The sequence below is a fragment of the Oryctolagus cuniculus genome, chromosome 11 (assembly GCF_051225735.1).
Source record: "Oryctolagus cuniculus isolate XC-2025 breed Fujian yellow rabbit chromosome 11, ASM5122573v1, whole genome shotgun sequence".
NCBI lineage: Eukaryota > Metazoa > Chordata > Mammalia > Lagomorpha > Leporidae > Oryctolagus > Oryctolagus cuniculus.
Window position 1 is genome coordinate 57,838,407 of NC_142877.1, and position 26,943 is coordinate 57,865,349.

Here is a 26,943-nt window from a genome sequence, read left to right on the forward strand (position 1 = left end):
GGGCACTGTTATCATACTGAGGCTGCAAATACCAAGGACACATAGAAGTCACTAGAGGAAATAAGCCAAGTTTAGACTAGCAGCTGAGTTCTCAAAGTCAACATGTGGATCAGAAAACAGGGATACGATTGAGATAAAAATTGCTGCACACCTGATGTTGTATATTCAGAGAACAAACTGCTTCGAATGTTGATGTGTGTGTGTGTATGTGTGTGTGTGTGTGTGTGTATTTGTGAGAGAGAGAAAGAGAATTTCCCATTTGCTGGTTTACTCTCCAAATGCCTGCAACATTGCAACATCCAGGGCTAAAGGAACTCAGCCCTGGTCTTCCACACAGGTGTCAGGAACCCAGGTTTTTGAGCTATCACCCGATGCCTCCATGATCCCTTGTTCTAACACTGTGGTAATTACTAATAGATTTTCTAATAGTAAAACAACGTCGCATTCTTGGAATATGATCAACCTTGCGGTAAGGTACTGTACTTCTAATAAGTTGACGAATGCAATTTCCTAATGCTTTTTAAAGTCACACTTTAGCTTGATTTCAGAAACCTTCCAAGGTATTCTCCTAAAAGAAAGGGTATTGCTAGCGTGAAGTGAGCCCTCTGCAGGATTTGTGGCTCAGAGGGCAACCCTGGACTCAGTTGCAGTTTGCTGCCCTCTGGTGGCTGTTTCGCTGTAATTTCAACCTACAGTGATTGTGGATGATGGGACAAAATGAAACTTTCAGGACAACCCAAGATTTCTAGGAATTTCCTTCCCTCACCAAATTGTTTTGAACAAAGAAGACTGGTTGGAAATAATTGGCACTGTGCAAGCCACTCGAACTTGTTGTGTCGTCTGGCGCTGCCTGCCCTGTCACCTTGCTCCCTGGCCTGCAGAAAGTGGGTGAACAGGATGGATGGTATTTGGCAATTATGTTATCCCTGAATTTGTCTTATCCTTTGCACAATTTTGATAAATTTCATTAAGAGTCATTTAAATTTAAAATCAAGAAGGAACAGTATTTGTTCTCTTCATATTACCCATGCCATGTTGAGGGCTCAAACTTGTTACATCATTTCAAGATAGAGAAATTCTGCCTTTTTTTTAATTCTGAAGAGGAGATTGGATAACACTGAAATTATGCACCCTTAAGGTTTGCAAGAAATAACAGGAGACATAATCTGCGCAAATTTTACTAAGAGTTGACCCATCAGTTTTTTCCTTTAGTGGTTAAAAAAGTAAGAGATGATGATGTATTTAACAACTTGTGAAGTAACTGAGATGTACAATTTCTTACGTCAATAAATAAATCAATAATACAAAATAGTCTGAGGTTCTTACAAAACTGCTTAATGAGTGATAAAATTCTTTAACACACATCATTTAACCAAGCCCTTCTGCAGGTTTCCAAGTTCTCTATGGGTTTTTACAAATTGTTGGGGAAATCATGGGACTGATTTGCTGTCACCGAACGCTGAGTCACAGTTTTAAATCTGAAACAAGGAGACCAAAAAGAGTTCTGTACACTTGAAAGTCACTACATGACATGGTGCTTGAAGAAAAAACTTTTCAGTAAAATAATTCATAGTGCGGAATCCTCTCCAGGTTTCCACTAAATTCTCCTTGATATGTGTAGATGCACAATGACTCTGAGGTTAAGAAGTTATGAAATTATGTTTGAAATGATATATTTATAGCCGGCGCCGCAGCTCACTTGGCTAATCCTTTGCCTGCGGTGCCGGCATCCCGGGACCGAGTCCCGTTCGGGGCACCGGATTCTGTCCTGGTTGCTCCTCTTCCAGTCCAGCTCTCTGCTGTGGCCCGGGAGAGCAGTGGAGGATGGCCCAAGTGCTTGGGCCCTGCACCTGCATGGGAGACCAGGAGGAAGCACCTGGCTCCTGACTTCGGATTGGCACAGCTCCGGCCGTAGCGGCCATTTTGGGGTGAACCAACGGAAAGGAAGACCTTTCCCTCTGACTCTCTCTCTCTCACTGTCTAACTCCGCCGTCAAAAAAAAAAAAAAAAAAGAAATGATATATTTATTTAGGTTGTTTACATTTATTAATGTTTACTTTCAATTCAAAAAAGTAACCATGTTTTTTGTGTTGAGATTCTGTATGAAAAAATTAATTTTTAAACTTCTTTCTAAACCTTTTCTTCCAATTTTAATTTTTTATTAATGTAGTGTCAAATTATTGATTATAATTTTGCTTACTTTATGTTGGTATTTTTATTAATTATTTGCAGAAATAATGAAATATGTCCTTCTTTTACAAAGTAAATGTATTAGTAGAAACAGAACCAAAAGAAGGTACCCATAAGAAGGTATTTGTTATGCTAATGTATTTCTTTTTTAAAGACTTTTGAAAATTTATTTGAAAAGCAGAGTGACAGAAAGAGAGAGGCATCGTCCACCTGCTGGTCTACTCTCAGATGACCGCCATGGCTGAGGCAGCTTTTGCTCTCCCCGTGGGCTGTGCGGCTGTCTCAGCTGGCTGGCGTGCGTTTGCTGATGGGCTCCTACAGCTGCGGCCGCCCAAGCTCCACGATGCAAACAGGCTTCACCTTCAGCCTGCATTTCTGGCAGAAGACAGACTGGGGCATTTTTGCTGCGATGTCCCAGCCCTGATGGAGATCGCACGCATCGACCCCTTTGTGAATGAGCTCCTGCGGTTTGTCCTCTGCGTTGGGCACCATCAGCACCACGGCTGGGCTGTCTTCCTGGCTTCCTGCACTCACAGCCTCTGCACTGTGCCAGATCTCCTCCACCCGCGGCAGGAGCAAGACCTTCTCCCACTGTGGTTCCCAGGTAGCCGTGCTGAATTCATTCTATGGAACCGTCTTCTTCATGTAGCCCAGCCCCGGGCCATCTCCGCACCAGAGCAAAGCAGGATGCTAGCTGTATTCCACACTCTCATCATTCCTATGTTGAATCCTCTTATTTATAGTCTAGGGAACAGAGTGCTCCAGAAAGGGTGTTGTTGAAGAGTTATCTTTTCATTGACCTCCAGCCATGTATAAACTAAGACTCAACCAAGATCAATATTATCAATAACTTCCTGTGGAAGCATTTCCATGAAAAGTTTCAGAGGTTAAGATTTATTTTCATTTTTAAAGTCATCATGGGGCTGATGCTGTGGCACACTAGATTAATCCTCCGCCTATGGTGCCGGCATCCCACATGGGCACCGGTTCGAGTCCCGGCTGCTCCACTTCTGATCCAGTTCTCTGCTGTGGCCTGGGAAAGCAGTGAAAGATGGCCCAAGTGCTTGGGTCCCTGCACCCATGTGGGAGACCCAGAAGAAGCTCCTGGCTTCAGATCAGCCCAGCTCTAGCTATCACAGCCATTTGGGGAGTGAACCACAGGATGGAAGACCTTTCTCTCTGTCTCTCTCACTGTCTGTAACTCTACCTCTCAAATAAATGAATAAAATCTTCTAAAAAATCATGCCAGGGGATTCCAATTCAATCCCATCAAGGTTGTATGTACCAATGTCATCTCACTAGTCCAAGTGATCAATTTCAGTTCACAATTGATCACATTGATAGGTCTAAGAGTCAAAGGGATCACACAAACAAGACTAGTGTCTGCTAATACTAACTGATAGAATCAAAAAGGGAGAGAATTATCTAACATGGGAAGCGGGATACACAGCAGACTCATAGAATGGCAGATGTCCTAAACAGCACTCTGGCCTCAGAATCAGCCCTTAAGGCATTCTGATTTGGCTGAAGAGCCCATGAGAGTATTTTAAGCATGGAAAGCCAAGACACTCTGGCAAAAAAACAAAAACAAAAACAAAAACAAAAACAAAAAAAAAAACAAAACACAACAACAACAACAAACCAAACCCTAAATCAAAGATCTCTGTGAGTGAGATCCCAGTAGAAAGAATGGGGCCATCAAAGAAGGAGGTACCTTTCTCTGAAGGGAGGAGAGAACTTCTACTTTGACTATGACCTTGTCTAGATAAGATTGAAGTCGGAGAACTAAAGAGGCTTCCATAGCCTTGGCAACTCATGACTAGAGCCTAGGGAGATTTCTGACGCCATAAACAAGAGTGTCAAATTGTTAAGTCAACAACAGGAGTCACTGTGTACTTACTCCTCATGTAGGATCTCTGTCCTTAATGTGTTGTCCAATGTGAATTAATGCTATAACTAGTACTCAAACAGTATTTTATACTTTATGTTCTGTGTGGGTGCAAACTGATGAAATCCTTACTTAATATATACTAAATCGATCTTCTGTATATAAAGATAATTGAAAATGAATCTTGATGTCAATGGAATGGGAGAGGGAGCGGGAGAGGGGAGGGGTGCAGATGGGAGGGAAGTTATGGGGGAGAAAGTCATTGTAATCCATAAATTGTACTTTGGAAAATTATATTTACTAAATAAAAGTTTAAAAAAAACTGATACTTTAAAAAATATTTCTAGGTAATATGATTTCTAGGTATTACATAAACTTGTGATTCTTGTTTTAGTTGGGTTATTTGTATTTGAAATTTCAATTAAATTATAGTACTAATATATTAATACTGATAATAAATTTATTGATATTTCTATAAATATGAATATCTACATATTCATCTATCTGTGGAGAGGTAGAAAGAGAGATGCACACAATCGAATATTCTACAAGCTTTGTTTTCCTTAGATCATAATCAGGTTTGCCATTGCTCAATCTTTGCAAAAGAATTTATAGTGCTAATGTAATATAAATTATTGACTTTGTCAAATAATTATACAGAGGAATGGTACCAAATATTATACCACAATATTGATAAATCATCTAAATACTAATAATTCCATCAAGAGGCAAAGCAAAATAAAAAATAAAATAGAGGTGATAGCATTGTTGCAAAACTGTCTTGTCATGGGACTCTTCAAATAAATGTCTGGAAAATACTCAGTATGGTGCTTATTGGTTTAATTAGTTTCTATTTATGTCCTATTATTTTCACAGTTTATAGATTGATTTGAAAATCTGTATTATCGACTGGATTTGAATAATTTTTCACAGATGTTTTCTTGAATCCAAATATTAAAATATGATAAAACAATACAACAAATTAATATATTATCAATGTTAGGAAATGGATTCCTATAAAAATTTAAAGATTTACATATTTGAAAGGCAGAGTGAGAGAGAAAGAGATCTTCCATCTGTTGATTCACTAGTCAAATGGCAGTAACAGCTGTAGAGAAACCACCTGCTTTCTCACATGGGTGGCAGGACCCAATTACTTGGGCCATCTTCTGCTGCTTTCCCAGGTGCATCAGCTGGAATTTTGATTTGAAGTGGAGCAGCTGGACTTGAACCAGCAACTCTGACAGGGAATGCTGGGGATGCAAACAGCGGTTTAACCTGCTGCATTACCCAGCTTCTTGCAACAGTGTGCTCCTTTAAATGTCTGTTTCTCATCCTAGACATTTTATCCTATTTTTCCCCTCAGTTAAACTTACCAAAAGTTTGATTTCATACCTTTAGGATTTTGTTTCATATTACTATTTTTAAACTATTTATGTTATGATGTCTACTCATTAGTATTTTTGTTTTGCCTATGAAAAATTTTGTATTCAAAATGGCAACATATAAAACATTACAAATACTGGATACACATTAAATTTATTAATAAATTGCATGTACATCTACATACCAACATAATTAGCTCAATTTATTTTTCTAAGTTAGTCTGTTTTATTAGCCTTATTTTTCTGAATGTGTATGTGCTTACATTACCTTCAGTTTCTATTTTAATGAGTTATGTTTAAAACTTTGCATAGCTTTTGATATAATTTGTTTTTATTTTCATTGTTTTATAAATATTTTTCTGTTAACTTTTCTCTTTCACACTGAGTTATTTAGAGGAGGTTTCCTATTTCAATATGATTAATTTACTTAGATGATATATTTTTGTTGTTGACTTCTAGTTTTTATTACCTTAAGTTTAGAAAATTTAAGCTCAGATCTTGTTTTAATGTCTGTATAGTGTTTTATTGTACAAGATTTCTTTTTTTTTAAATCTTATTTATTTGAAAGACAGAGTTATGGAAGGTGGGGAGGGGAGAGGTCTTCCATCCACTGGTTCACTCCCCAAATGGTTTCAATGGCCAGAGCTGAGCCAATCTGAAGCCAGGAGCCAGAAGCTTCTTCTGGGTCTCCTACATAGGTGCAGGAACCCAATACCTGGGCCAACTTCTATTGCTTTCCCAGGTCATAGCAGAGAGCTGGATTGGAAGAGGAGCAGCGGGGACTCAAACTGGTGCTCATATGGGATGCCAGTGCTGCAGGCTGAGGCTTTAACCTTCTGTGCCACAGTGCCAGCCCCACAAGATTTATTTTCTAAATATTCTATTAACTTAAGCACAGGATGCTTGTTCTATATTATAAAATTGAGATTTCTCTTGAATTAAATATAATAAAAGTTGCTCATTATGAGCAAATTGTTAGATTTGTTTAATACAATACTCACCATATTAACTGAGTAAAAGAATAAGAAATTATCCTGTAGGGACTGGTGCTGTGGAATGGTAGGCTGGGCTGCCTGCATGAACAACATCCTATGTGGACACGGGTTCAAGTCCCGCTGCTCCACTTCCAATCCAGCTCTCTGTTATGTCCTGGCAAAGCAATGGAAGATGGACCAAGTGCTTGGGTGCCTGCACCTGTGTGGGAGACCCAAAAGAAGCTCCTGACTCTGGATCAGCTCAGCTCTGGCAGTTGGGGCCATTTGAAGAATGAACCAGCGGATGGAATACCTTTCTCTCCGTCTCTCCCTCTCTCTATCTGTAGCTCTACCTCTAAAATAAATAAATAAAATCTTAAAAAAAATTATCCTGTGAAATGCATGAAATCTGTTCTATTTATATTAACAAAAATTTTTTTGAAAAACCTTAAAATCATGAAAAAATATCATAGAACCTGTAGAAGAACATTTGATAAATTTTAACACCATGTTATAATTAAAAAAAAACCATTAGTAAACTTACAAAATAACTAAACTTCACTATTAAATAAAAAGTATATCTACAACTGAGATATATCTGAGAATACACATATTCTAAATGGGAAAATATTATATGCATTTCTTAAAAATTAGGAAAAATATAAACATGCTTTTTATATCTAATGCAATTCAACATTATGTCAGAAATCTAATCAGTGCAATGCAACAAAAAGAGATTAAAAGGGGGCCAGCGCCATGGCTCACTTAGCTAATCCTCTACCTGTGGCGCCAGCATCCGGTATGGGCACTGGGTTCTAGTCCTGGTTGCTCCTCTTCCAGTCCAGCTCTCTGCTGTGGCCCGGGAGAGCAGTGGAGGATGGCCCAAGTGCTTGGGTGCCTGCACCAGTGTGGGAGACCAGGAAGAAGCACCTGGCTCCTGGCTCTGGATCAGCATAGCTCTGGCTGTAGTGGCCATTTGGGGAGTGAACCAATGGAAGGAAGACCTTTCTCTCTGTCTCTCACACTGTCTATCTCTATCTGTCAGAAAAAAAAAAAAAAAAAAAAAAGAGAGAGAGAGAGAGATAAAAAGTCTAATGATCAGCCGGCGCCGCGGCTCACTAGGCTAATCCTCCGCCTTGCGGCGCTGGCATACCGGGTTCTAGTCCCGGTTGGGGCGCCGGATTCTGTCCCGGTTGCCCCTCTTCCAGGCCAGCTCTCTGCTGTGGCCAGGGAGTGCAGTGGAGGATGGCCCAAGTGCTTGGGCCCTGCACCCCATGGGAGACCAGGATAAGTACCTGGCTCCTGACATCGGATCAGCGTGGTGCTCCGGCCGGGGCGGCCATTGGAGGGTGAACCAACGGCAAAGGAAGACCTTTCTCTCTGTTTCTCTCTCTCACTGTCCACTCTGCCTGTCAAAAAAAAAAAAAAAAGTCTAATGATCAAATGTGGGATTACATTTATGTTACATAATCTTTATAAGTTTACAAAGATGCCTGGGTTAATTTACGAAGAAGAGTGCTTGTCCATACAAAAGCAGTAAGCAAGTACAATATCAGATAAAATCAAAGTTTTAGGAGTAATTTAGCAAGAGATGTATAAGACCTCTCTTGAAAAATTATAAAATTATTTAGGGCACACAATAGAAAATATTGCTCAAAAATCACAAAGAGCATCAACCATGTAAGAGGAAACTTCCCTATAAATATAAGATAATTAATTTTTTTCCACATTGAAGGATACTTTATAGAAGTGTCCAGAGTACACACAACCAACAGGATTATATACCGAGTGCCTACAAATCTGTAATGGAGGCTCAGCCAAGCACTGGGGAATGGACCAAATATACTCACACACATATCATAGAAGAACAAAAATAAAATTGCCTGCGATGTTTTGTACTGATAGTAATCAGAGAAATGGGACTCAAATTGACAATAAGAGCCAATTTTACACTCGTTCAGGTAGAAAGAAGTGATGAAATCCAACCATACCAGTCCTGGAGACCACACAGCCTGCTGAGTGCCTTCTTGACGGGGGTAACACTGTCTGAGTGGGGACCGCTGCTTCTCATATGTGGTGGAACTTCCTTATGCTCTTCATGGTGTTGAACACATGTTTTCTGAAAATGTATCGTTTACTTTGATGATATCCAGATTTGTCAAATTTCATTGTATTACTCATTTTTCATTGATCGGAATTTTAAAAATCCTAGATAATACCCTTAATAAAGATATGTGATTTGGGACCGGTGCTGTGGCATGGCGGGTAAAGCCGCCGTCTGCAGTGCCAGCATCCCATATGGGCGCTGGTGCAAGTCCCGGCTGCTCCACTTCAGATCCAGCTCTCTGCTGTGACCTGGGAAAGCAGTAGAAGATGGTCCAAGTCCTTGGGGCCCTGCACCCTCGTGAGAGGCCTAGAAGAAGCTCCTGGCTCCTGGCTTTGGATCGGCACAGCTCCGACCCTTTCGGCTAACTGGGGAGTGGACCAGTGGGTGGAAGATCTCTCTCTCTCTCTGCCTCTCCTTCTCTGTCTCTGTGTAACTCTGACTTTTTTTTTGTTGTTGTTGCTCTGTTTGTTCTACATAAGACCACTGGTTGAACTCTGCAATCAATGCACAATCATTCTTAGGCATTTAAAATTAACAGAAAAGTGATCTCTGTTAAACATAGGAGTGGGAATAAGAGAGGGAGGAGATATATAGGTTAGCACATGCTCACTCGGACTTACCTCCAATGGTGGAACTAGAAATGTGCCAGGGGATTTCAACTCAATCTTACCAAGGAGGCAGGTACCAATGCCAGCACACTTGGTAAAGTGATAAGTATAAATACACAACCGATCAAAAAGATAGGGTATGTGTCGATGAGATTTCACAAATAAGACCAGTGTAAGCAACTAATGAAGGATAGAACTAAAAGGGAGAGAATGATCCTGCAGGGAAAACAGGACACACAGCAGACTCATAGAATGGCAGCACTCCTGCTTCAGAATCAACCCTTGGGACATTCGGATCTGCTTAAAAGGTCCATGAGAGTCTCACAGGCATGGAAAGCCATGACATGGTGGCAAAAAACAATCTAAATGAAAGATCCTGGTGAACAAGACCCCAGCAGAAGGAACAGGCCATCAAGGAGAGAGGCGCCTTTCTCTGAAGGGAGGAAGGAACCTCCACTGTGATATGGCCTTGACTAAACAAGTTCAGAGTCGGTGAACTCAAGGGGCTTCCATAGCCTAGACAGCTCATAGCAAGAGTCTCGGGTGATTGCTGATGTCATAAATAAGAGTGCCAATTGTTAAATCAACAACGGGAGTCATTGGGTACATGCTCCCCACGTAGGATCTCTGTCCTTAATGTGTTTTACTATGAAACTTAAAAACAACACTACTAGTCGAACAATACCCTTTACCTTGTGCGGTTGTGTGAGTACAGGCTTGTTGAAATCCTTGCTTAGTATATACTAAGTTGATCTTCAGTATATGAAGGTAATTGAAAATGAAACTCGATGAAGGACGAGATGAGAGACGGAGTGGGAGAGGGGAGGGCCACGGGAGGGAGGGAGGTTGCGGGGTGGGGGGAGCCACAACAATACAAAAGTTGCACTTTGTAAATTCACATTTATTAAATAAAAAAAAACTATAAAAATTAAATACATAAATCTTTAAAAAAAGATATGTGATTTGCAAATATTTATTTGAGTTCATTATTTTATCATATTAAACATGTTTCAAAGATAAGATGTTCTTAATTTTAATAAATACAATCTCTTGTTATTTCACTTTTGGATTGTCCTGTGGTACTAAATGTAAGAAATCTGCCTAACTCCAGGTCATAAACGTGTTTTCCTACATTTCCAAATAGTTTCATAACTAGGTTTTGTATTTATTTCTTTGATACATTTTAATTCATTTTTATGTGTGGTTCGAGGTATGAATAAATTTGAATTTTTACAAATGATATCCGATTGTTCTAGTACTGATTGTTGAAAAGATTATCTTTGTTTTCTACTGAACACTTCTGTGCCCCTGCAGAGAATCAATTAATTCTGTAAGTGTGGATCTGTTTATGAATTCTGCTTCCCTTGGACTGCGTGGGTATGCTGATGTCAAGTCCGCACCATCTTAATTAACACAGTTTGTAAGTTATCTGACAGCAGGGAATTTGAGGCTGTTTTCAGCTTTGTTCTTTTCAAAGTTGTTCAAGTTATTCTAGGTTCTTTGTAGTTGTATGTAAAATTTTAGGATATGCTTTTCAGTTTATACAAGAACAAACCTTACTGGGGTTTTGATTTGATGGAGTTGAATGTATAGATCATTTGAGGCATAAATGAACTCTTACATTAAGTCTTCCTATTAATCCTCCATGCAATTAGGCCTTTTGTAATTTCCTCAGAAATGCTTTTTGTGATTTTGTTGGAGTTCTTGAACTTCATTTTTTAAGAGAAGTTTTAGGTTCACTGCAAATTGAGAAAAAGATACAAGAAAAATATTTTTTTTTCCTTATAGACATGCCTAAGCTTGCGGCTTGTCAGATTTGGCTGGTGGGCTGTAGATTCAGGCTCCTGTACTAAATAATTAGTTATCTTTTAGAGTAATTAAAAATTAGAAAAATAAAATTTTATTTTACATTCATTCATTTAATTTCTAAATCGTCCATTTTTTGTAGATTTCAATTTGTGACCTACACCACACTCCTTTGGTCTGAAATATTTTCTTAAATATTTCTTGTAGTGGGCAGTAAATCTCTTCAAGCCTTTGTCTTACTTTTTTTGGTTATTTGTTTGAAGGGTATTTTCACTGGTTAAAGATTTAACCAACTCAAATTATTCTTTAAATTCACTTCTCTAGATTTTTCAAAATGTATTTCCTTGTGAGACAGAGACAGAAAGACATTGCTCCATTCACTCCTTCACTCCTCAGATGTCTGTACTGACCGGCCCTGGCCCGTGTAGGAGTCAGGGGCTAGGAACTCCATCCTGGTCTCCCATGTGGGCGGGGAGACCTGACTCCTGGAGCTACCACTGCCGCCTCCTGGATGTGGGATAGCAGGAAGCTGAGTGGGCAGAGGATCTGGGCTCCTGGCCCTTCTGTATGGGACACTGGAGTCCCATGTGGCGACTTCATGCAGTGCCAGAACACTCAGCTGCCATGAGCATCTCTCGTCTTTTCTGCTATGTTGTTGATTCATAGGATTCCCAATATTTTGTGTTCATGCCATCTTTCTGCAGAAATTAAAGTTATGGCCATCTATGTTTTCTGCTGACCTATTGATTAATTTTAAATTATCTGTTAGAAAAATCCAATGTCTGAGTTATATCTGAGTCTGGTTTTGGTACTCGCCTTGTCTCTCCAGCATGTGCATTTTCTTGTTGATATGTGTGTCTCCTGCCTCCTGCATTTTTGGAGGCCTGGTGTGTTGTGTAGGATGGTAACAGCTGACACTGTGCGGCATCAGGAGAGCTCACTCTGGTTAGAGTTGGGTCGTCTCTGGGTACCTCCCAGAGATGCTTGGGGTTCCACAGCTCTCCTATCTGTTCCGCTGCTACCTGATGGTGGTCAGGGTCACTGTGAAACTGGAAGGAAGTGAACTGTGCTCTCAGGAGTGTGACCTTTGCAACAATTACTGGCCCGCCTCCAGGTGTCATTCCAAGTGCCAAGAATGAAGGGTCTTCAAGAACTTCATGGGAAATGTGTGGGATTTTTTTTTTTTTTTGCCCTAAAAGCAAACTTAACATTTAATTGCATTTCCCTAGAACTTTTCAGAGACTGAATTTGTTTATACTGTTTTTCTCCGTTCTCCTCCTCCAGCTGCAGTAATTTTCCACTGTCTTCTCACACTACAAGATAATTTGTTGAGATTCCCTACCTGGCTTAATTATTTTGCTTTATCTTTTAAATTTTTACTCAATTCTGGTCATACTAATTGACCAGGACCAGAAGACTTCTTTTTATTTTTTTTTTAATTTTAAACATTGCTGCTAATATTTTCCCACTAAGAATTTGTGATTGTAAATTTTTAAAAAATTTACTCATGTTCAAATCATGCAATTTCTACTCCTGTTTTGCAAAAAAAATTTTTAAAGAAGTTGCATATTATTGTATGAGTGCTTTTCTCTGCATCAATTAGGTAATTTTTGGATATATAAATGTTGACTTGTAAACTGTGAGTGTGACAGTTAAATGTTTAGACTTCCTAATGTTCAACACTAATGACATCTTTGGATTCCTTATCTCTGATGAATTCAGTTGCTAATAATATTTTTGAGAAACCTGTATTTGTGTTATTGAAGAGTTAGTCCCTGAACTTTCTTAAAGCACCCTCTCCTATTTTTATGGTTTTCTTATCACTGTTGCACAAAATTTTTGAGGAAGTGGGTAATCAGCCCTTTCTCTGTCACTGAAATAATTTAAGTAAAAATAAAATGTTTTTCAAACCCTAGTAAAATTCTCATAAAATTAGCTTAGCTAGGTGTTGTCATTACTGAAAGTTATTTTTTTTAAAGATTATTCATTTATTTGAAAGGCAGAGAGGTCCTGGGCCATCCTCCACTGCCTTCTCAGGCCACAGCAGAGAGCTGGATTGGAAGTGGAGCAGCCGGGACCAGAACCCAGCACCCATATGGGATGCCGGCACTGCAGGTGGAGGATTAACCCACTGTGCCACCCCGCCAGCCCTTACTGAGATTGAGATCTACATGATAAGTATCTTGAGTTGTGATGGATCTAACTTGATTATTGCCTAGTTCATGACCGTTTTTGTAATTGTTGCTCACATGCTGAACTGAAAACTGTATACATTCATTTTGGATCTATCATTTTTTTTGGGACAGGCAGATTTAGACAGAGAGAGAGAGAGAGAGAGAGAGAGAGAGAGAGAAGCAGAGAGAAAGATCTTCCTTTCCGTTGGTTCACCCCTCAAATAGCTGCTACGGCAGGCGTGCTGTGCCGATCCAAAGCCAGGAGCCAGGTGCTTCCTCCTGGTCTCCCATGCGGGTGCAGGGCCCAAGCACTTGGGCCATCCTCCACTGCACTCCCGGGCCACGGCAGAGAGCTGGATTGGAAGAGGAGCAACCGGGACAGAATCCAGTGCCCTGACCGGGACTAGAACCTGGGGTGCTGGCGCCGCAGGTGGAGGATTAGCCAAGTGAGCCACAGCGCTGGCCTTGGATCTATCTTTCTATATACTATCTACACAAATGTACATGTTTTGTATATATATGTATTTTTTATACTTTCATGTGTCAATTATATCAAACTTATTAATTATATTTATTCACTTTTTTTCTGGTATTAGACCTGCTTTATTTCTCAAAATTTTAGTGAGATATTTGTTGATTTCCTATTATGGTTATGGTTTAGGTAATTTGTTTCTGTAGTATGCATTGCACATAGGTTGCTCAGTCCCCTGGAAATTATCATTCTATGAGTGTGTTTAGGATTTTTGCTGAATTCGTCTATTAGTTCTATCAGGGTTTTTTTGGTTGTTGTTGACTATTTAGGGTTTCTATTTGAAAGATTGTATCACCTGCAAACAATAATCTTTTTTCTTTTTCCCCTCTGATTCAGATGTACTTTATTCTTCTTTCCTTATTACGCTGGCTAGCATTTCCAATAATACTTTGAATAGAAGTAGCAAAAGTAGGCATTCCTGTCTCTGATCTTAGAGGAAAATGAGTATGTTTGTGTTGTTTTTCAGATATGAATTTTATCATGTTGTTGAGGTAGTTTCCTTTTATTCTTAGTTTTTTGAAATTTTCTGTTCTGAAGTGTTGAATTTTGTAAAATTCTTTCTCTGCATCAATTGAAATGATCATGTGTTTCCCACTGTATTTCATTAGAATGGTTTATTACTGGTTGATTTTCATATGTGAACAATCCTTGTTTTTTTAGGAATAAATCTCACTTGGTTAAGGCGTATAATCCTTCTTAGTACTTCATTGATGTTGGTTGGTAAGCATTTTGCTGAGGATTTTGCACCAGTGTGTATAATGTTTGTAATTTCCTTTCCTCTTATGTTCTTGGCTAGCTTCAGTGCCAGGGTAATGCAATCCTTATAAAATGAGATCGTGTTCACTGCTTCTGTCATGTATCACAAACGGTGTTACTAGTTCTTTCATGGTTGGTAGAATTCATTGACGAAGCTATAATATCCACGAGTTTTCTGTGTCATATTTTCTTCTTCTTTTTTAATTACTGAAACAATCTATTCACTAACTACAGGTCCATTCACATTTTCTATTTCATTCTTGGTAAGTTTTGTATTTCCAGAACTTTGTGCAGCTCCTCTAAGATAGCTCAAAGTTGCTCCTAGTAATGTTTTATGATCCTGTTCTTATTTCAGTAGAATTAATAGTGAAATCTATTTTTGATTTCAGTTTTGATTTTATTTATTTGGGTCTTCTCTCTTTTAGTCCATATAGCTTCATTGGACAGAGTTTTGGATTCATGGATTTTGTGTTATTTTTCTGTTCTTTATTTTATTTAACTCTGCAATAATATTTATAGCTTCCTTCTTTCTGCTGGCATTGGGTTTAGTTTGTTCTTTTATTTTTTAAAAAGATTATTTATTTACTTGAAAGAGAGAGTGACCATAAGAAAGGAAGAGACAGGGAGGAGATCTTCTATCTGCCGGTTGACTCTCCAAATGACCACAACAGCTGGGCTCAGCCAGGCCAAAGCGAGCCAGGAACTCTGTCCTGGTTTCCCACATGGGTGACAGAAACCCAGGTATCTGAGATCATCGTCCTCTGCCTCCCAGGCACATTAGCAGGAAGCTAGATCAGAAGCCTGAAGTAACTGGGACTCGAACCAAGCACTCTGTATATGCGCTGCCGAAGCGAGCACAAACCAAGCACTCTGATAATGAAATGCTAATGTTCAACTAGCAGTTTAACCAAATGTGCCACAACACTTACTTGCATCCTTTGTTTCTTACTACCTTATTTTGTTATGTAACTTAATGATCTTCCTTATTTTTTAATGTAAATATCTATAGCTATAAACTGCCCCCTTAACAATGCTATCACCATGCTCCATAAATCTTGTTATGTTGTGTATTTTGCACCTTGCTCTCTAAGTATTTTATAATTTTCATTTTGATTTCTTTAGTTATTCATTGGTTAAGAATGTGTTGTAAATTTTTCAGTTTGTCTTCTGTGCTCATTTTTCACTTCATCCTACATGATAGAAGATACTTTCTATGGTACCCATGTTTTGAAAACTATTTAGACTTCTAAGTGTGACCTAAGATGTGATCCATGTTAATACATGTCCCAAGTGCACTTGAAAAGAGTGTGTTCTATGGTGTGGGGTAATGTGTCCTGTATATATCTTTTAGATCTACTTGGTTCATTTTGCTGCTGAAGTCGTCTGATTACTTACTTATCTCCTATCTGATTGTTCTAACCATTTTTGAGTGGAGTATTGAAGTCTTCAGCTATTAATCAATAATTTTTAGATTTTGCTTCAATTTTATCAGTTTTTCCTTCATATATTTTGATGGTCAGTTGTTAGGCTTGTGCATGTTTACAACTGCTCAAAGAGTGCGTCAGATTTGCGGGAAAAATGAATTAAAAGATAAAGCAGTTTTGTTGCAAAATTATCTTTGAGGGATGGGCATTGTGGGGCAGTGTAGCTGTGTCTGGGGATGCCTGGGACCTATTCCAGCTCTGCTTTTGATCCAAATTCCTGACATCTCTTTCCTCTGAGTAGCCCAGTGTCTACAGTCAATAGATATTTACATCCTTTAATCCAACAAGCCCTGGGTACCACTCAGGAAGCTACATAACACTCCTCTATTATTGCTATTAATCATCTTTGCCCTTGGAGAATATTAACTCAAACATTTTAAATTAAAGATAAAGTCATTCTCAAGTTAGCTCGTTGGAAGCCAGCCCTGCTCTGATGGTTTCCAAACAGTGTGGTTCCCAGCGGATGCTTTAATTAACGCCCCATTGTCATGGATAAGTGCATCGGTTAGAAAGAGCACTGAGATTGAGGGATTTGCACCTTTGGGAAGGTTGATGGGCCATGGGATCCCACCAGTCTCAAAGTACAATGAAGAACAAGGGGGCCAATGTCTCAGTCTTACCTGTTGGTCTGTTTTTCCCATAATGAACTTTGGTTGGTCCCAGGCAACTAGATGATTCCCACTGGTGGAATGAAACTTTCGTAGCCTGCTATGAATTACCTTAAGAAAAGCCTGGGGAAGATAACTGGTAATTTTAATCAGTCTCCTTGGGCCCTATTATAAAGTGAATTTAGTAACGAACAAAATTAGAAAGAATCTTAAGAAACCCTTGGGTAGATTAGCACAGCGCAGCTCAAGCTTGAAATAGTTTCAAGTGGCACAGTAAATATTCACAAAAATAGAGCCAGAGACAAGTATGATTTCCTTTTCAGCTTTCATGCTTGTCTTAACACACATACAACTACATCACTCATAAGAATCTCTTGGGTAGATGTCGACATCATTAGATGAATTCCCCAACAGTGCGCATCATAAAAGTAACTTTAATTTACCTACAAACGCAATTTCTGATTCTTTCCATAGAGAATTACATCTTCCCTTAATCACATCTCTCTTTTTGAAAAAAAAAAAAAAAAAAGTTTGCAAGAGTAAATTTTAGCTCCTGGTTCACACCATTTTACAATTCTCAATCCCTGGAAGTTGATTTAGAATTGATCTATGTTTAGTGCTCCTCCAGGGGAATGTTGTATTATTCATGAAGCGTAATAGACAGCCTAGAGTAAGTGGGGAAAGTAAAATCTCCTTTCCTGGAACTCTATCCCCACTAACTTCAATTTTTCTTGCTGCTTTCCTTCACTCAGTTAAAATACTCCTACAATTTGTTTTCCATTCAGATCACATTAGGTGCGTGGTTATCAGACATACATGGTGCCTGTCAGCTATGGTCTGGTTGCTTCGACTTAATAGATATGTTTTGAATTACTGAGGTACTGTGGGGTACAATTCAGTATTCTCAGACAGTGATTTTAATCAGAGCATCAATACAGCAATATGGATTAATTTTGCCAATAGTGCTCCCTGGACTTGACATCCATTAAATATCAATATCAATGCATGCAATCTGTACTATCAGTGGAGTGTACACAGGATTTGAGGGGTGGCTATGAAAAATATTTTTGTCCAAGTCTTACCACAGACATCTATTATATACTCATGTATTTTTAAAAGAAAAGCTTTCTTCCAGTCATGTTAGAGCTAACTCTGGGGAGATAATTACTGGGAGGTATCCCTTGACTGTTACCAATGCAAGTGGCAAAAAAAAAAAAAAAAAGCAGACAGCCAAAGAACAAGAATGGCTAGTCTCTGCCATCTATTGAAACAGTGCAACACAACATTTGCTTATATCTTCAGAATCATTGCAAAGGAAAACAAGGTGCTCTCCTTACGTTAACTATTGGCCAACAATAAAACTTGATAAATGTTTGGATTGAGGCCAATTTAGACATTAAATAATTAAGCTATAATTAAAATCCTTTCATTTACTTTCCCCAGAATCTCCTACCACATAGCAATGAGGAGGGGTCTTAGCTGTGAGAGGTGATGATTTAAAGAGTAAAAGCATTTCCTAAGGTGAGCAGATTCTTCTTTTTTTTTTGAAAGTCAAAGCTACGGAGGGAGAGAGAGAGATCTTCCAGCTCCTGGTTTACTTCCCAGATGGCCAGGGGTAGGCCAGGCCAAAGCCAGGAGACAGGAGCTTCATCTGGTCTCCCACACGGGTAGCAAGGGCCCAATCACATGGGGATCTTCTGCTGTTTTTCTCAGGCCATTAGTGGGGAGCCTTGTCTGAAGTGGAGCAGCTGGGACACAACTGGTGCCCATGTAGGATGCCAGTGCTGCAGGCTGCAGCTTTACCCATTGCATCATAATGTTGGTGTCAAGTGGATATTTTTATAATTCTTCATTAGGAAAGAGAATTTCAGTTTTGTTAATAGATTATCAAATGATTGTTGGGCAGAACTTAATAAAGAAATGTGGCAAGCATACATTGTGGAATACTACCCAGCCATTAAAAAAATGAAATCCTGTCTTTTGCAACAAAATGAATGCAATTAGAAACCATTCTGCTTAGTGAAATAAACCAGTCTGCAACAGACAAATATCATATGTTACCCCTGATTTATGGTAACTAATATGCAGAATACAAAAAAGTTCATGTATGTGAGTGAAATTGGCATTTTGAGATTGGGTTATTGTTTACAGTCCTTGTCTATACTCCTGAGAAATAGTGAGTTTTCTGTTTACTGCATGTTGAATTCCTCATTTAGTGGAGGGTTAAGCTTGTGATTATAAAATAGACAGAAAATACCTCATTGTAAAAATTAAAAGAAAAAAAAAAAGAAAGGGAAGGAAGAGGGAGGGCAGGAGTGTGGGCAGGAAGGAGGGTAGGATGGGAAGTACCACTGTGCTCCTACATCTCTGTATATGAAATACATGACATTTGCTCAAGTTACATAAATAAAAAATTAAAAACAAACAAAAAGGAGTTTCATTATAATTCTCTTGTATAGCATTCAAGTTTATGCATGATGCATCAGAAGGCTGGAAACCACGCTCCACCTAAAGACAAGAAGGTGAGGGCCAGGAAGGAGAAAGACAACTGAGGTTTAAATTTTAGGTGCTCTCTCTCAGTGTCTAATGTGTTCAGGTAGGAAAGACCTTGTGTTTTTATGATGCCATGAATGTTTGTTAAAAAATTTAAGCTGACAAATAATTTAGAATTAATCCTATCTCCATGCTTCATAAATTCATAAGCAGGCAGCTTACCCTGGAGAAACTTCTTGGACATAGAAGCCCATTTTTTTGAAGCCAGTTCATTTCATTTTCAAAATGTTCTCCTTAAAAAGCTTTTCCTTCTTTGTGCTGAGCAGAAAGTTGCTTTCCTGTGACTTCCTCTCACTTTCTAAAGCTCTATCCTTTGTGCTCTTGAGAGTAAATCAAAGCTCTTGCTTAAGCCCTTACCTGGATGATGGAAATGGCTCCAGCTTTCTTGTATAGACTTCAACTTCAGTGAAATCTTACTTGTCAGGGACAAGCTCAACAATACTGGCAATTATTTATTCTATTTTTTGGGCCTTTCAAATGTGCTGACACCAGAATTAGCTAATTCGGTTATCCGTGTTAGAAGTATACATTTAGTATATATTTGTTTGGCTACTCCTCCGTAGATAGGGACACCACCCACGACTGTGGAGTCGTTGATGGCCACGGCAGAAGCAGCTTCTCCTCCTAAGCAGCTTATAAGATATGGAAGAGAAAGATGCCGTGGAATCATAAGTGGTATAGACAAAACTAGATGGAAAAAAATGAGTCATTTATGACATGTTTTCATTCAGTAGACACATAAAACAGAGCGAAGCAGTAAAGGAGAGGACGATCCTGTGATCCTGTCTCTGTGCAATCTAAACCATTTAAACTATGTAATTATTTTGATTAAAGTACATTTATCTCATTATCTCCAGAGCTAAAATGTCATTTCTTTTGTAATTGTAATTGTAATTGTAATTGTAATTGTAATTGTAATTGTAATTGTAATTGTAATTGTAATTGTAATTGTAATTGTAATTCTTTTGTAATTCAGACCTGACATCTATGGAGAGACAATCACTTTAAATCCTGTCCGCCAGATGGCGCTAGCAGCGCGCTCTTCACGGCCGCCATGTAAACGCCTTGGCTCCTCTGCGGTGAAATAAACCCACGCGGTATTTCTTAACTAGTAAAATAGGAATGTAGTCATACGGTCATTTCTTTCCATACGCGGCATTCACTTGGCAGTCAGGAACTTGAAATGATTGCATTGTTTAAACTGAAAACATATGCAATTTGGTGAAAATTCGCTAAGTGTCCAAATCCTATTCTGGGTTATTAGCGTTACTATTGGAGTAAGCAATGTTGTCAGAGCAACCAATAATTACTAGCACACAGACCACCTACTTTTACGGCGCGGTAACCATGTGTGGAAATTGAAGAGACATTATTTAATTATATTTAAGCATCATTTCAAAAATTTAAAAAATTAAAAAAATGACATCTCCACCTGAAAAACAGTCCAGACCCTAATCATACGCTTAGGTTTGTATCTGAGGGAAATTTTTCTAAATTCATGAAATTTGTCACAAAGATTATTCTTGCATTATGTAATTTGTTCAGTCCTTTTCTCCGAGGAAAATAGAAAAATCTCCTAAAATAAAGTTAAAATTCTTAGGAAGTCTATCAAATAAATTTATAACTGCGTTGCTTATACTATAAGAAATTTATTTGTGAAATAAATTTATGTCCTTATTAGTCTCAAAGGATGCATTCTGATTAGGTTTGTTTGATTAGATAGTTCAATTGTGAAATTTAATTCTTGAGATTTGTAGGGAAAATCATTGAATGGTATAATCATATATTTATTTATTTATTTATTTTATTTTTTTGACAGGCAGAGTGGATAGTGAGAGAGAGAGACAGAGAGAAAGGTCTTCCTTTGCTGTTGGTTCACCCTCCAATGGCCGCTGTGGCCGGTGCGCTGTGGCCGGTGTACCGCGCTGATTCGAAGGCAGGAGCCAGGTGCTTCTCCTGGTCTCCCATGGGGTGCAGGGCCCAAGCATTTGGGCCATCCTCCACTGCACTCCCTGGCCACAGCAGAGAGCTGGCCTGGAAGAGGGGCAACTGGGACAGAATCCGGCACCCCTTCCGGGACTAGAACCCGGTGTGCCGGCGCCGCAAGGTGGAGGATTAGCCTAGTGAGCCGTGGCGCCGCCCGAATGGTATAATCATATAAAGATACAGCAGACTAAAGAGAGAATGTATAGTAACCAATCTTTGCTACAAGTGTAGAAAGATGGAGTAAAAAAAAATAACTGCCTAAAACTAGAAATTCAGAATAATTCAGTATAGTGTTCACCTTTCAAATAAATAAATAGATCTTTTAAAAAGTGTAGTGATATATAAATAGAATATTTTTCCCTAATTTACAGTAGGTGGAGTATCGAGTAAATGTACAACTTGGGTATTTTATGTATTTATAATTTGCTATCAAATTTCTTAAACTCAAAATACTGATTGGTGGACTTTGGAGTTGAGGTGAGGTTAGGTACAATGATATCATGTGACGGAATTAAAATTCTGTCTGATTTTTTTCTTAATCAGCTTCTTCGGTGTTTATGGGTAAAATTATTTTAGTCTTTGGTACTCTTAACAAATACCTCTCACCCACAAACACCCACACACACCCTCACACCCCTCCCCAAACACACCCATACCCTGCCCGCCACACATACACACCCCTCACACCCACATCCACACAAACATCCACCCCCCCATCCCATACATACCCACACAGAACCCCACACACCACACACACACACATCTACACACACACAAACACCCCCAACATCCACACTCCTCTACACACCCACTCCTCCCCACACACCACACGTACCCACATATACACCCACACAGACCCCACACACACATACACACATCACACACACACACCACACATCTACACACACATACATACACCCCACCACATCCACACTCCCCCACACACCCACACCTCCCCACACCACCCACATACCCACATATACACCCACACAGACCCCACACACACCACACATCTACACACACACCACACATCTACATATACCACACATACACCCCCCAACACCCACACTCCCCCACACACCCACACCTCCCCATACCACCCACATACCCACATATACACCCACACAGACCCCACACACACATACACACATCTACACACACACACACCACACATCTACACACACACACTCCATTTCAATGGCCGCCAGTTGTCTCAGTGGATTCAATCTCATATTGTTTTGTTCTCATTCTTAAACACCTAAGAAAATTTTTGTTGTTCTGCAAAATCAGTTAAAGAAGTTTTTTGTTGTTATTTACTTGCTAAACAATTGAGAAATTCTTGTTAGGGCCAGAAGCAATCCTTCTGGATATTCTCAAACTCCTCCCTGTTGTGAATGGGTCAGGGTGTGCTGGCTTCCCAGGAAAAGAAACAAAAGACATCTCTTTACCAGCACATGGAAGATGTCTCTCTGTCTCTCCCTCTCTCTCTGTAACTCTGCTTTTCAAATTAAAAAAAATAAATCTTTAAAAAAGAAGAAAAGAAAAAATCACACTTTAAAATCAAATAAGCAGGAAAAGACTGTACAAAAAGTGCTGTATTTTATCATAGAACTAGCAAATATATATGTGTGTGTGTTCATCTATTTGTTTAGGATGATATGCAAATTTTTCCTGAAAATGCTAAGCATAAGGTAAGAGAGAAAGCTGATGAATAATGATATGAATATGAATTCAACACTTTATGAAATGTGGACTCTTTTCTTGCTTATCAAATGTAGTTGTTTCAGTTTCTGCTCACTTGAAGTATTTGATTCTTGCTTGTACTGTACCCTGATGATAAGAACATCAGAAAGGGGCCGGCATTGTCAGCAGCAGGTTAAGCTGCTGATTAAGATACTGGCGTCCCATATTGGAGTGCTTGTCCGAAACTACATGAAATACCAGGAGACGGAAGATTCTCTCTCTCTCTCTCTCTCTCTCTATATATATATATATATATATATATATATCAATCTGCCTTTCAAATAAATAAAAAATACATCTTAATAAATGAAGACATGGGGCCAGTGTTGTGGCGCAGGGTTAAAGCCCTAGCCTGTAACAGCAGCATCCCAAATGGGTGCCGGTTATGTTCCTGGCTGCTCCTCTTCTGATCCAGCTCTCTGCTATGGCCTGGGAAAGCAGTAGAAGATGGCCCACGTCCTTGGGCCCCTGCACCCATGTGGGAGACCTGGAAGAAGCTCCTGGCTCCTGGTTCCTGGCTTCGGATTGGTGCAGCTCCAGCCATTGCAGCCATCTGGGGAGTGACCAGTTTATGGAAGACCTCTCTCTGTTTCTACCTCTCTCTGTAACTCTGTCTTTCAAATAAATAAAAAATAAATCTTAAAAAAATAAATGAAGACATACTTGCAAACAACAACGAATTCATTAAGATAAGCAAACACTGTTCAGTGTAAAGGGAGATGTACTCTCTGAGACACTGGTAGTTGGAGACTTCAGCATTGCGCATTTGTTGATGGACATGCTGACATGGATCGGTAGGCAGTTAGCATTGAGGAGCTGAGGTTCGTGGGCACTGCCTGCTGCAGCCAGGGCCAATGTACCAGGAGGAAGCTCCAGCTGTCCTGGGCAGAAGGCCTGGCCAGCCAGTTCAGCAGCCTTGGCTGACCCTTGCTTGATAGCGGCCTGGCCCATGTGACCTGGATATCACCAGAGGTTGGGCAGAGTGAGCAAAGAGGGAATAAGGAGAGGTTAGCTAATGGGAGTCCAAACACAGAAAGTGGGAAGTGGTCACTATGGTTACAACAACTAGGTACAGAGTTCAAGTAACTGGAGTGAGAAGTTTCCCAACACATATAGGTGATAAGACTGGAGGAGATGGCAATGCTAATCACCCTGATTTTTCACCATAAGTTACACAGCATATACCACCCACTTCTGTGAACTTCTAGTGTTGACCGTCAATGTTGCCTCCTGTATCTCTTCCACCTCACTCACCAGTTCAAGGTTAAGTGACGGATGCTTTCCAGCTACCAAATATCTCACTCACTGTACCAGAGAGCATTTTTAGAAGTCAGCAATGGTCAACAAAAAAGTTGCAGTGTCAGGGTTCACACTCCCTGGGACTGACCACACTAAGCGAGGCATCATGTGAATGGTGTATGCATTCCTCACTGATTCAGACCTAGCCAACAATAAGTTTTAGGAATTTTTTCCCCACAAGATTCTAATTTAGTGCTCATTTATGCTACCCAACATAGTAATGGATCACCTATGGGCAGGCTCCCCTTACATGAATAACTTTCATACTGAGTTCTTCAAAATAAATGAATTGCATTTGAATTTGGATTTTACTCTAATGTATTGAAACCAAGATAACATCATAGGTTAACATTCATGTTCATGAAATGCTAATGAAAAGGTTGCCATAAGAAATCAATGTTTCTTTAAAAAAGTTATTTTAGACTAATGGAAGCCTTGTTCTCTATTTAAGGATTCCAAGCTAATAGGATTAATTAGATGGACTGCATTTACAGTGCTAAAGGAAAATGACATTGAAATTGGATCACAGTAACTGCAAGGAAAGAGAAAGTCACATAGGGAGAAGCTTCCTAAACACTTTATTCACACGAAAGATAAACAACAACAAATAGATAAGAGCAAAGTATGAATTTACTTTTGACCAAAGAATCAAAGTCTCTCACCCGACTCGAAGGTTACATATTTGAAATGGTGTCACAGTGTATATCATTCGTTAGTATTTATTAACAATTGATTATTTAACGTGTGATTATTAACATTTATAGGTTGCAATTCAGGGAGCAGACTCTAAGTAAGTTAAATTCTAGTATCCCATATGTGCTACCAAAAATTATTACATCTTATTTTCTTTAGTATTTTTCTCAAGAAGAACACTATTTCTTTTTCTTTGGTAAACTGAAGGGAAACACCCTGACCATCAGCCCATCATTCCTAGAGAAATAGAAAAATGATGGTTATCACACGGGGCCGGGGGGGGGGGGGACTTAGATCATGAAACCTACTTCAAATATTTGTGGAGAAAATTATAGTGATAGATGTTTCCTTTGGTGCAAAATTGAAATTCTCGCAAACTTTTCATCATATGCATTCTCCGTGAACTTTTTGAGGGTCTTTCCTATTGGTGAGCAAACAAATGACTGAAACATTGAATGATTCTACTTCATAGGTCCCTTTTGCTTATGCTCACTGGAAAAGGTAGAACAAATCAAATGGTTTCCTGGATGCTAAGCTATTAACCATTAAATCATAGTACATACTGACAGAGGAATCACCACATCGGGGTACACTCTCTGGAGTTTAAGTTTCAGCTACCACGGCTAGTTTGGGCCATTTGCCTAAGAGCATTCTTTTGTGTTATCCTTTGAAAGGCTTCCTTCACTTCTTTGTTTCTCAAAGTATAGATAACAGGATTCAGAGCAGGAGTGACCACTGTGTACATGAGTGCCGTCGCTTTGTCTGTTCGCGGGGTGTGTGCCGTCTTGGGTTGGAGGTACGTGAACAAAGCAGTGCCGTAGAAGAGGGAAACGACCAGGATGTGAGAGGAACAGGTGGAGAAAGCTTTGCGGCGGCCGGCTGCTGAGGGCATTCCCACGATGGTCCCAAGTATGCGCATGTAGGAGCAGAGAATGAGGAGGCAGGGGCTCATGATGAAGAGGACAGAGACACAGAACAGCACCAGCTCATTGTGGGAGGTATCTACGCAGGCCAGCTTCACCACGGGCATGATATCGCAGAAGAAGTGCTGAATCCTCCCTGCTCCACAGAAGGGCAGACTGAAGATCCACGTGGTCTGGACTGACTCCACCACCACCCCGGTGAGCCAAGATGCTGCAGCCAGCTTCAGGCACACGCCAGGACCCATCAGGAGGGAGTAATGCAGTGGGTAGCAAATAGCCACAAAGCGGTCATAAGCCATGGCCGCCAGCAGGCAGCATTCTGTCAGCCCCAGGATGGTAAATGTGTACATCTGGGCTGCACAGCCTGCCACACTGATGGTCTTGTTCTGCACCAGCAGGTGCACCAGCATCTGAGGCACCACACTGGTGATGTAGCACATCTCCAGGAAGGAGAGGTTCACCAGGAAGAAATACATGGGGGTGTGCAGGGAAGGGGTGACGCTGATCAGGAAGATAATGATGGAGTTGCCTCCCAGCGTAAATAAGTAGATGACTAAGAACACACCAAAGAGGACCAGCTGTAACTCTGCTAGAGAGGAAAAAGCCACAAACGTGAAATGGGTACAGAGGGTCTGATTTCCAATCATCGTGGACTTGGAGCCACGATGAGACAATAGGAGGCAGACGATACCAATGAACCAACTATCTAAAACAGCTCTCTGTCCAGCTACAGCAAGAAACTCCCCCAGAGTCTGTGATAGGAGGTGGACGTCCGACACCCAGAGTCCTTTTGTCCCACCTTTCTAGATTACTACTCGGAATGCTTGCATTCCTCCTGACTTTGAGCTGTGGGTGGATCCTTTGTTATTTTACAAAAAATTTAAAGAAACAGTTCTTTTAAGTGATATCACCTGACAGTTTGTTTTTACCCTATCAATGCTGTCGTTGTATATAACAGTGTTTTGTAAGTAGTATATGAAGACATAAGAACTGTGAATGCATCACCTACGGCGCTGGTATTTGGCACAGCAGTGAAGACGCCACTTGCGATGTCCGTGTCCCGTTCCAGAGTGCCGGATTTCAAGTCCCAGCAAATCTTCTGATTCCAGCTTCCTGCTACTGCACACCCTGGAAGGCAAAAGGAGACAGCTCAAGTTCTTGGTTTCCCACACTTCCCTGTGAGGCCTGCATGGAGTTCTGGACTCCGGCTCTCAGGCATTTGGGAGATGAACCA

The 26,943-nt window shown here is 39.9% G+C and overlaps 1 protein-coding gene and 1 pseudogene across 1 annotated transcript; one reads left to right on the top strand and one right to left on the bottom strand.

Moving 5' to 3' along the window:
• Positions 1–379: 379 nt before the first annotated feature.
• Positions 380–20,153, top strand: LOC127491184 (olfactory receptor 9S13-like; annotated as a pseudogene).
• Positions 20,154–25,396: 5,243 nt separating this feature from the next.
• On the bottom strand, positions 25,397–26,356 carry LOC100355613 (olfactory receptor 10C1-like). Its single transcript, XM_017342160.4, has one exon. The coding sequence runs from the start codon at positions 26,354–26,356 to the stop codon at positions 25,397–25,399; it is 960 nt and encodes a 319-aa protein (XP_017197649.3).
• Positions 26,357–26,943: the final 587 nt, after the last annotated feature.

What these genes read in the sequence shown, in the direction of transcription:
- LOC100355613 (XM_017342160.4), bottom strand. Translation starts at nt 26,356, where the DNA reads ATGATTGGAAATCAGACCCTCTGTACCCATTTCACGTTTGTGGCTTTT.